Source organism: Theropithecus gelada, chromosome 3 (assembly GCF_003255815.1).
Source record: "Theropithecus gelada isolate Dixy chromosome 3, Tgel_1.0, whole genome shotgun sequence".
Lineage (NCBI taxonomy): Eukaryota > Metazoa > Chordata > Mammalia > Primates > Cercopithecidae > Theropithecus > Theropithecus gelada.
The window spans coordinates 145,543,329-145,555,634 of record NC_037670.1 but is presented as its reverse complement, the minus strand read 5'-3'; the positions used below and the strand labels follow the sequence as shown (position 1 = coordinate 145,555,634).

The window sequence follows — 12,306 nt, the reverse complement described above, 5'->3', positions numbered from 1 at the left end:
ACTGACATAATACTTTATAATTTCCTTCTCTACCTATTTCACCCATAACCCCCTTCTCGCCTTCTCCATTGCCATCGCTGGCTGATCAGTTCTGCTCTCTTCTCTTCACATATTCCACTCATCTCCAGTGACTCATGCAAACCTAAAACCAGCAAGTGTCTTGGAGACTGTCCAGTGTCTAATGCCTTCTTATTGCAGGAAAAGACGCTGAAGGCTACAGAGATTAAATAACATGACCAAAATCCTTTAGCTAGTGAGTGATGGTGCAAGAGTTGACCACAAAAGCCCGAGGAGAAGGGACAGAAGAGTCACGGGAAGAGTTTTTATGTGTGACTTTGTGTTCTCCAGGTACCAACCATACGCTTTGGGGCTCAGGAAACAAAGTGAAGAACTGAGTTAAATAGAATAATGTTCTCTTTAATGTATACTGAACAAAGTCTAGTTTGAATCCATATAGGACTGATGAATGCACGGACTTTGGGTGTCTCAAAATTTTACAGCTGTGGGGAGAGATTTTGCACCCCAGGCTGGGAACATAACTATCACAGGAGCCATGATTGACAGCGAGAGTAGCATGGAGTGTTCCTCAATATCTTTTGTGTAATGGTCTGAAACAGCATACCAAAAACACTGTTTCTAAGTACATGGAAGACACCTGCGAGGGAAATAGATGGGAAAGCTTTTTTCTTCTTTCTTTCATAATTGAGATTTTACTGGTTGAGGATCAGTACAGACATTTAAATTTTTACATAATTCTTAACACACATACCAAAAATCTAAAAAGCCACGTATTGTCATTCTTTTTTAAAGTTATTCCAGCGACTTTCCCCCTTAAAATTTGGAAGCAAATTTTCCTTAAGAGGCTATCGGTATCTTCACATGCTAATAAGCTGTTATATACGTCTCACCAATTCACAACTGAATAGCATGTACACTACATATTCAAATTTGTAATCTTTCACAGCACAGTAACAAAGTTATTAGGAAAACAGGACTACCACAATCAAAGATCTTACAGCATACACACAATTCCGACAGGGAGAGCCGTGATCAAGGAGTGGTTTTCTTTAGGAAACAATTCTACTAAAAAACAACAAGGAAATAGAAGTAATTAAAAATGTTCAAGACATTAAATGCAGGACTGACTCCATATTGCCATTTAATATGCTTTGTATTATAGGATATAAAAACTAACCCCCCATCTATGGAATGTTAAGCTGACACCCGAGACAGTCAAAGCCTCCCATAATTCAATGTGCCACACTATTTTCTGGTTGTAGCAAAAAAAAAAATAAACAACCAGCGAATGATTTCACCTCCAAAAAAAAGCATTTACACTTAAAAAATGGGATGAGGTGGGATTCCCTCCTTCTTAAAAATGTTTCTAGAGCTACTAAAACACTTGCATTTACAAAATAATTGATAAGAAATATTCCTCTGGATTGCACAAGAAGAGAGAAAGGGACCGCTGATAAGACATGGTATACGGTATTAATCAGACTTGGTTTCTTTCTCTCCTGCTTCATCAGAGGCTGGACTCTCCTCAGTTTTCATTTCCCTGTTTTCTGCAGGTAAATCTTCTTGAGTTTCTTAGTTTGCCACTTTGGCCTGTTTTCCCTTTGCTCCCCTTTTCCCTTTTGTTTGCACTTTTTTGTCTGAACATGTATCCTTCGCTGCTGCATTTTTCAGCTTCGCTTCCACTTTTGCGGGAGCAGGTTTAGCTGGCAACCGCGCCAATCTCCTCTTGGGCTTTTCCTTGGTGGTTCCTTCATGACCTTCCTCTTGGGCATCCTGGTGACGAGGAGGGCGCATGCCAGGTGCCTGCAGGCCTGGTCGCACCGAGAGCCTTCGTGAAGCTGGGCTGCCTGGCCGCTGCCGCTCCTCTCGCCGCCCAAGCTGCTGAGACCCACCAGAAAGCTTCTTAAGAAAACCTGTGACCAGGCATGGTGGCTCATGTCTGTAATCCCAGCACTTTGGGAGGCAGAGGCGGGTGGATCACGAGGTCAGGAGTTTGAGACCAGCCTGGCTAAGATGGTGAAACCTCATCTCTACTAAAAATACAAAAATTAGCTGGCTGTGGTGGCATGTGCCTGTAATCCCAGCTACTGGGGAGGCCAAGGCAGGAGAATCGCTTGAACCCGGAGCTGGAGGTTGCAGTGAGTGGAGATCGGCCACTGCACTCTAGCCTGTGTGACAGAGAAAGACTCTAATCTCAAAGAAACAAACAAAACCTGTATTGCAGGCGAGCCAGGCATGGTGGCTCATGCCTGTAATCACAGCACTTTGGGAGGCCAAGGCGGGTGGATCACCTGAGGTCAGGAGTTCAAGACCAACCTGGCCAACATGATGAAACCCCGTCTTTACTAAAAATACAAAAAATTAGCTGGGCGTGGTGGCAGATGCCTGTAATCCAACTGCTCCAGAGGCTGAGGCAGGAGAATCGCTTGAACCTGGGAGGCGGAGGTTGCAGTGAGCCAAGATCGTGCCATTGCACTCCAGCCTGGGCAACAAGAGTGAAACTCTGTCTCAAAACAAACAAACAAACAAACAAACAAAAAAAAACCTGTATTGCCCCCAAAATATCAATACTAATGCCAATGTGACCTCATTTGTCCTCATTAGCTGGTGGAGCCTGACGTGTATTTGCGGATGACAGAAAAAAAAAAAAAAATGAACCATGTGATAAGTATAGAATTCGAGATATGCTTGAGGATTTGTATGAATATCTAGGAAGAGAAAGGCCAGGAAGCCCTGCCTGCAATCCAGGTAAGCAGAATAAAGGTTGTAAGTACAGAGAATAGATAACAGATCTGAGAAATATTTACAGGTTAAATTCCATAGTATTGATAGTATTGGCAATTGTAGATGACAAGGAAGAGGAAGGGCTCGAGGGTGAAGACCAGATTTCTATCTTAGGAGATGACAGAGTGGGTGATTCCACTTATAACCAACAAAACAGAAGCTTTGGAGCTTCTGGGGTGATAGTGGTGCTGAGTGTAACAGACTTAAGCGCTGACTTTAAGGCAAGGGACCACATCAAGGTTCCTCAACCTTGCCACTATGAACATATTTGACCACACAATTATTTGTTGTGGGCATTATACAATATTTAGCAGCATCCTTGACTTTAACCTATAGATGCCAGTACCAACCATCCCCCCTACATGTGACAAAACCAAAAATATCTCTAGACATCGCCAAATATTACTAGAAGAGACAGAATCTCTCCCTGGTTGAAAATCACTGAGGTAAAGAGGACTGAGAAAGAGCCTTTCAGGCAGAGAAAACACTAAGAATAAAGGTATGTGACAGAAAACAGCACCAGGGTTTAGAGAATAATAAGCAGTTTCATATCACTTGCAGCATGACACCCAGTTAGAAAGATATAAGAGAAGGGTACTGTTAGGCAAAAGCCACTCGCAAAAAACCTTGACTAGCTTATTGTGCTAAATAGTCACCACTTGGTCCTCCAGGACTGGGCCGCCTGCTCTGTTCCCCAAGAGGCTGACTTTTGTGGGTGGCATCACAGAGAATCTCTTGCCCTTTGACTAGCAGTTAGGTTGGACCAATGGGAGGCATTGGCAAGAGATTGGAGGGTGGGAGTAGAGAGAGGTGGGGTGTTTATCCACAAGGCTTTCTCTCTGCAGGTCTGTGATATGGCAAAGGCTACACTCCCCTAAGTTTACGGCACCTTTCCAAAGATTCCTCCTTCTTGGTTCCAGCTCTCATGAGATTCTGGCTACACCATTCCTTCTACACATCCCTCCTACAACCCAGTGTGATAAAACTTTTATAATGTTGCTGGTTCCTGAGCGCCTCACTAGGCCTTTTAGTTTATTTTACCCTGCCAAAACCTCTGTAAATAGTTTCTTCATTACTTTGTCTTCAGATACACCTTTATGAGTATGGCATTTAATTCTTCCCAGAAGCCTAATAGCAAAGCAAATACTAAGACTTTATTCTAGGATTGATGAGAAGCCATTCAAGACTTCAAGCATAGATGTAAAAAGGCAAGTTCACCATTTTATATTTTTCATCTCATAATTGTGAGTAGCATAGATTTCAGGGGTAAAATATTCGCTTCAGAAAAACCAGTGAGGAAGATTTAGCAATAACCGAGGTAAGAGATGATGATTATCTGACCAGAATAAAGGTAGTAAGTACAGAGACTAGATGACAGATGTGAGAAATGTTTAGAGGTAGGCTTGGCATGATGGCTCAGGCCTGTAATCCCAGGACTTTGGGAGACCAAGGCAGGTAGATAACATGAGGCCAGGAGTTCGAGACCAGCCTGGTCAACACAGCAAAACCCCATCTCTACTAAAAATACAAAAATTAGCCAGGCATGGTGGTGCACATCTGTAATCCCAGCTCCTTGGGTGGCTGAGGCCCGAGAATTGCTTGACCCTGGGAGGCGGAAGTTGCAGTGAGGTAAGATCATGCCATTGCACTCCAGCCTGGGTGACAGAGGGAGACTTTGTCTCAAAAAACAAAACAAAAACAGAAGAAAAAAAGACATGTTAAGAGGTTAAATTCAGCAGTATTGGCAATCGATAGAAGGTCAATGCCAAGAAAGAGGAAGGAAGGGCTCAACGGCGATGGCCCTTTTATCTTAGCAGATGGCAAAGTGGGTAATTTCTATCTTGGGAGATGACAGACTGGGTGACTCTGCTTATAACAAACAAAACAGAAGCTCTGAAGCTTCTGAACACAAGAGCAGAAGAGAACTTACTGAGGAAAGGAATGAGTCAGTTTTTGCCAGGTTGAGTTTGATATGTCTGTGGGACATCCAAATGCAGATGTTCAGCAGCCTGTTGCATATTCAAGCCCAAAGCCTGGGAAAGGGCTCTGTACCTTACGTAGATTTTGGAATCTCAACTACAAATGGTTGTTGAAATTTCAGGATTGGTGTTAGGGAACACAGGCATTCCAAGAATGGGCAGAGAAAAGTTGATTGCAAGGACAACAGAGGAGGAATGGCCAGAGATGTACATAGAGTCACAAAAGCGTGTGCTCAGCCCAAATGCCAAAAAAGTGAAGAGTTAGAAAAAAGGAGTTACCTAGATGGTGAACTGTAGGAATATCAAGTGATCTGGGTACAATACTCCATCTTCAGTTAGGGGCTGTATAAGAGCTATTGGATTTGGCACTTTTCTTACAGATTCATTGCAGGTATCAACAATATGTAAATTTTCCAGCACAGTGACTACCACATGGTAAACATTGGATAATTTTTAGTTAAGTTTTCTAAAACTATTTATAAAAGTTCATACAATATAAACAGTAAGTACTAAATGTCAATTTTAAAAGGTAATTAGAAATTTTTTTAATTTTATTGTAACTTAAGATACCAACTTAAGTTAGAAAAAATTAGAACAGGCATCTAAAAAATAAAGACTTTACCACTTCGGTGAACAAGTGGTCAGATTAAGCAACACTTCATAGGCTACAGACTCCTAGTTAAAGTTGGGTCTTGCTGAGTAAAACAACAGTATCTGCAGCAGCCGAAGCTGAGGGAGATCTTATCAAACAGAAAGTGGTGACTATTTTATGGTAAAGTATATAAGGCATGGCCAGTTGGCAGATTCTCCATAGATATAATAATGCTAATTCTTTAAGACTCTTAAACATTATAGACCAGGAAATACCAGTGTTAATATCTGTAGGCTTGATAAAATCTGTGCACATTTTGAGAGTATTTACCTTTTGATGTAAACCTAACTGGCACATGACCTCCTTGGATATGCAGGGTTTTCCTTTTGCTTTCTTAGAAGACAGGCAAATGAGCAGATCCCAAGAGCCCAGATCACCTAAAAGCAAAAGAATATTCAAAACAAATAAGTTTTCATCAGATATTTTAAAGGCAATATTTAAATCTTCAGATAAAAAATGTAATTAGTTAAATTCTAAAACACAAGTAAATGATCTCAAATATACTTAAGACAAAAAGTCAATAAAATAACTAAAATTCAAATTTTAAATTTTGGAAGTTCTAATATTTTTATATTTAGTATTCTATTCTATAGAAAATTTAATTGTCTAAAGACATAAAATTCATTTAAAAGATTGAAATTAGAATACCTTAAATCACTTATTTTAAAAATTAATAAAGTCTTTTTTATAGATTTGGGAGGAAAAATAAAATCTTTTAAGATAGAAGAAAGTTGTGAAATCAAATAATGATAAGAAGTGAAAACATCAAATATTTTGTTCCAGGCTTGAATACTCCCACTATTTTTCACAGATCTAAACGTCAAACATCAAATTTACTTTTGTAATGTTTCATAAAAGAAAATGTTGTAATAGGCAGAAAATAAAATTCAATGAAAATAAAAACAACAGGTTTTGCATAAAAGAAATTTGTAATCTAGTTATACACAGCAGAGTTCAGTTCAAACTGTGGAGTACAACAGGGACGAAAGCAAATTATATTTCAGCTATTTCGCCAAGGACAAAACTCTTTGCCAATAAATCATACTAACTTGCCAAAATAATCTCAGAAGGGTACATTCTTGCCTAATCTCTAAGCATTATAAAGTTAACATTTGTGTGTATACATGGGTTTATTTAACTTTATTCACTTTGATTTTATATATATTGTTAAATATATTGCTATATATCTATATCTACATATAGATACAGATATAGATCACATGGCCTACATATAATTGGTGCTTTAAAAATATTTCTTGAATAATGCATGAATAACTACTCCTTGAGAGCATGGTAAACACATTACCTCATGGAGAAAAAGCAAAAATAAAAGCAACAGAATAAATGTATTTCAATTTTTAATGTTATTCAGAGACAATATAAAAATAGGTATCTCAAAAATAACCAGAAAAAAACCCCACTGGGTAATGTCTAAATGAATTGGTATTACTTAGGAAATAGTCCTTATTTTGGATGAAAATCCAATTTAAAAAACAATTAAACAATTTCTATATACATCATCTCTTTTGTTGATCAATCATGAGATAAATATTCGAGTGATTATTCATGCCAGACCTCACCAGTCATCTCCTGCATTAGGTCTAGTAGCTTCTAAAAAGCCTAGAAGCAACCAACCTCTTTAATACCTCTCTTTTCAAATTTTTTCAGAATTTCTCACTTGAGAAGCATAGTATTTCCAAAAAAAAAAGCTTTATGAGAAAAGTATTAATAAGGAAGAGGGATCTATGACAATTAGAAATGAAATTTCACTCCCCACCAATCACAAGTCCTGTGCTTTTCAGCTTCACAAGTCCTGTGCTGTCTGGGCTACTGGTTCCCCTGTTTTCAATTGTCCTGTTGCTGGAAGGGAAACCTTTCTACCAAACAAAGGAGTCCAGGCAATTGAATCAAGCTCTTGTCCTAGAACTTCTCTGTTTGTTTGATGTATCCCAAGATGCTGGAAGACAGCACAATAAGGCAAAGGTGCAAGGAGAGGAGCAGCAGCTGATTTGGGGATGAGAAAAATCTCATCATGTAGCAACATGGCCTTAGGCTTGCAAGATCTACCCTGTTCCATACACTCTCACTTTCAAGAAAAGTTCCCATCGATTCCTATAGACAAAACCAAATACTATATGATGATTCCAATACTTTATTTTAAAAGTGCACCTGGCTTTTTCATCCCAAACTTTTTGATTTCGATTCAAAGCGAAACACAAAGACTGTTTTCTTCTATATCATTTCTAGCCCAGGAAATGCTAGAACCCTAGAAGAAACCTCCTGTCATATGATTCCCAACTAAATATTTTAAGAAGATAAAGATATGCAAAGAGGGATTTCAAATCATGACCTGCGGCGTTTTGGTCTCAGAGTAAGTTTTATATTCCTCCACGTCTAACGCATACTCTTCTTCACTATTCAAAGCACATACATCATTTCTAGAGTTGATAGAAATATATATTTAAGCCATAAATGTTTAAAAGGGAAAGACACATTTAAATAATTCAAAGCACTGAATTTATTAAGAATCTTCTATGAACAGAACATTGTACTCAAAGTATGGAAGTAAATAGAAAAAAAAAAAAAAAGAGCAGAAAGTCACTGCCCTCAACAATCTCTTTGAGGGATCAAATTAAAAACAAAGTGGGAGAAAGTAAAATAACTTACAAAGCATTACACAGCTTTTTGGCATTCATAAGGGTGACCCCCTCATCTCTCAAAGATGTTTAATTAATATTTTAAATTAATAATTTAAAAATAGTGTATAGGCCACAAATCTCCTCTTAAAATGAAGTAAAGTGTAACTGAAATTTCAAGTAATATCTTAATACACCTTCTTCCCGAATGCTTGCTAGCACAGTTTAAAAACGCTGATTGTTTCCACTCCAAACCCCCACTGTTACCCACATTGAATCCCACCTCAATGTTCCCAAAGCTATTTCCTAGTTACACATTTAGTAGACCTTCTCACTTTGTCTTCATTTCTATTTCCAACATTGGAAGTCAACTCCCTCCCCTGCTTTCCAAAGCCCTTTTTCTTTTTTTAATGAAGTTTTACTTGTTTCATGAGAGGTACTATGTATTCAAATTTAGTTAAAGAAGCCCTAAAGCCACATTGAAATGTAGAAACTGGGCAGACATCAAAGCACTTTCACTAGCTAAGTAAATCACATGGAGAAGTTAGCCTTGGAGCATTTGGGATACAAATTTGTACCTCAGCACAATGACAAATTACTATATATTGTGGGACTTTGGAGCCACATTTCACAGCTGAAAGCATGAGCATCTAGGAGGCCAATGCCCTAGGTCTCCAGCAGCGACTGTAAACTAAAAGCACACAGGCAAGTCAAGCCCTCAGACGGGATACACCTGGCCTGCACAGCGTTTGTTTTGTTTTTGTTTTAAGTATTTGCCAAAATGCAAATGTCAGCACAATTCACATAGAAAATTCCAATTTCAGCCTTTATTTGAAAACTTGGAAGCTCTGGTAACACTGGGTCCATATCCTACAAGGCAGTGACTGGCTGGAGCCACTCCCCACACGTTCTCCAGTTTGCCGTGGTCTGTTACCCCACACCTGGCCCTAACTCTGCTTGGGCTCTATCTCTGATAGCAGCACGCCATTCTAGACCTGGCATAAAACAATAATGTTCCAGGTTTCCATGAGCTGGCCATTTGACAAATTGATGTTCCGTGTATTAGCTTTTAATGAATTAGAGTTGTTCATTAGATAAATTGGTTTTATTAAGATAACATCAGGCAAACTACTATTTGGTTAATTAGTCCTAGAGGGATGTTTGAATCTACCCTTTGATCTCTAGATTTATCATGCTATTCCATAAGATTGGGGAAGGTCATTCAACTCCAAGGACATTTTGTTGGTTACATTAAAGGTGGCAAGGGCTGCAACTCTTAGGGTTCTTTCCTTTCAGAGCCTGGAAAAATCAAGAGTGGTCTCTGATCATCTTTTTTTCTTACATCTCTTCTTCCCAGTTTGGGTGCAAAAGTGGCTCAGAATCTGCTCCTACCTGGGACTTGCCTCATCTCTTTTTCATTCACTCTCTCATTAGACTGTTTTCCATGTTGAGCCTGTCTCAAGGCTGTTGCCATACTTGTAAATGGCCTAGGACAGGCTCTTTCTAAGCACTAGAGTAAATGCTCGTTGTTTGTGTCTTTCTTGATGTGCTTTTTCTGCACCGAGAAGGTTGACATTAGAGTAAGAAGTGCTAAGACATCAGATTTGTATTAGGTGAAAACAGGCAAAGCCCCTGGTCAATTTGGATGGTAATTTCTTAGGTTCTCCTGGCATGGGGAAAAGGACATCCCTATATGATTTAGCCATGCTCTTTAGAACACTGCATTAGGATTTGGGGGCCAAAGCCACTACGAATAAATGAGTAGTAGAAATAGTAGTAACAATGATGTCAACAGCTAATAGTACTTCAGAACTTACAATGTGCCAAATATTGTTCCACGTATTTGTATTATCTCATTTATCCCATACAATAATCTATTTTATATGATTATTCTATTTTTTACAGGCACAGAAAGGTTAAATAACTTCCCCAAGGTCGCCCTTCCAGTTAGTGGTGGGAGGAGAGTTTGGATACAAACAACTAGTTCTAGTGGCCATGTTCTTGAACATTACACCATTATCTCCTTTGAAAACAGGGAAGCAACAAATAAATTTAGCTATTGATGCCTTACATGTATTAATTTATGTAATATTTCCAACAACCCGGTGGAGTAGAAACAATTTTTACGTGTTATTACATGTACTTTACATGTGAGGAAACAGACACAGAAATTATCTGGAGAAACTAGCCTTTCTCTCCACTGTCCAGTGCATCTGTTTTTCTTTGGAAGCTCAGAGGAAGAAATAACTACAGCAGGTATAACTCAGGTATCCCTAGACCCTCACCTAGGTATTGTGCCCCATCATACTATTGGCAGTACCAGTGGTAATCAAAGTTAAATCTTCCTGTACAAAAGGAGCTAGTACTTACCTCACAGGTACTCAGGAACTAGAAATATGTACTTGAACTCTATCTATTTTTGAAAATATATCCTTAAAACTTTCTCAGTTTTTGTTTTTTTTTTTTTAACTGTTAAAATTATTTATTTACCTGTTGCAGAGAAACCAGAACTTCCTGATCAGGCTTACTAAGGTCTTAAATAGAAAGGTCATAGGGCATAATTCTAGGAAAACAGGATGTGGATGCTCCGGTCCCCATCTCAGAATTACAGAAACGTGAAAAACCTACGGGCACCTCCCAAACACTCGGCAGCGAAACTGCTGATAACATGAATCACTCTCATGCCTTCACAGTGTTATCTCTGGAAAAGACACAAACTTCTCAGACAATTTTGGAAGGAGATGTCAGGATCCAGATCAATTAATTCAGATATAAAATGGCACTGACTACAGTTTTTATCCTTCTCTAAGTGTTCTCAGAAACCAGCTAACATCTGTTCGTGTTAAAAGAGCAATTTTTAGAAGTTTTTGTTTGGTTTTGTTTTAAAATCAAGTATCTGCAATAAGGAGTGAGGCTGCCTTTAGAATATTTCCAGTTTCTCATAGACAGGCTGCCATAAAGCAAACACTCATTTCCTGACTCACAAATGACATCCTTCACTGATAACATCTGCAAGTTCCATAATTTAATCCAGAGAACAACAGAGAACTCTGAGATAGCATCATTCATATTAGCATCAAATGCTGTTTATTCTCAAGGAATGACAACTTTAATTTTCTGGCACACTTAATAAAAATTTAACAATATTAAGCCTATTCCTGCTTTCTTCTTTTCCATAGTATTTACCACCATCTCACAGATTATATATATATTTTTTTCTGTATTTGTTTATTATGGTTTCCCCAATTTGAATGTCTGCTCCATGAGGGCAGAGGCTATATCTATTTTGTTCACTGCTAGATTCTCAGTACCTAAAATAGTGGCTGAAATATAAAGCATTTGCCACATATTTGTAAAATAGATAAACTAGTAAATCAGTGAAAAACTGCATGTGAACGGCAAACAATTATAATTAAATCAAAAGCAAGTATATTGAAATTCTATTCTATAATTAAAAATAGAATAATAGAAAAACATTAGTTTTTAAAAAATGAAATAAATATAATTTTGGTTCTTAGCTGGTAAGGATAAAAGAGGAGAAATAAACATGAGAAGAACAAAGTTAATAACTCATCGTGCTTAAATTATAAAAACAAATGGGAGATTCCAGTGCTTTACATATTGGAAATTTTCTGTAAACACGTACACATTAATTTGAGGCAGAACAGATTCGTAAAGTATAGTTTGGAAAATAAACTTGTCCAAGAGCTTCTAGAATACAAAGCTACAAAAGCCAAGCCTCATTTACTTATTCACAATATTAAACTATCATATTCCATAAGGATACAACAAGGATGATTTCCTGAGTTTCTTTCCTTTAAGGTGAAGTACTAAAGGTGTCTCATTTTTTAGTAATTCATAATATTCCTTTATAATATAATATGTGAGGATATTTTATCCGTTCACTGTTCATTTGTATTACCCTTCTTTTCACAATTAAATTATAAAATCCTGATTAAATAACAAAGTATTTACCCGTACCCATCCTTTATCAGGATTAGTGCAGAGTATTATGTTCATGAGTACATTTTTAGCTTATTGATGATAAATTAAGGTCTATACTTAATTCCACCACAAGATTAGTTGGATATAAGTTAACCATTGCAAATACCTCTGTCTCTTCCCAAATTTCTCAAGTTGCATTAACCAATTCCTTACTCTGCACTCTTCATGTAGTACATCTGTGGAACAGTACCATAGCACCCATAATTAATTTTACTTACCATTCTCCAATAAA

At 37.9% G+C, this 12,306-nt stretch overlaps 1 protein-coding gene across 2 annotated transcripts in view; it reads right to left on the bottom strand.

Annotated features, from left to right (window-relative positions):
• Positions 1-12,306, bottom strand: part of CPED1 (cadherin like and PC-esterase domain containing 1) — a 310,570-nt gene that overhangs the window by 246,760 nt on the left and 51,504 nt on the right. For both annotated transcript variants that reach the window (XM_025380614.1, XM_025380615.1), the window contains exon 4: positions 5,704-5,810. In XM_025380614.1, the coding sequence (XP_025236399.1) occupies positions 5,704-5,810 (107 nt within the window). The remainder of the gene's footprint in view (positions 1-5,703; positions 5,811-12,306) is intronic.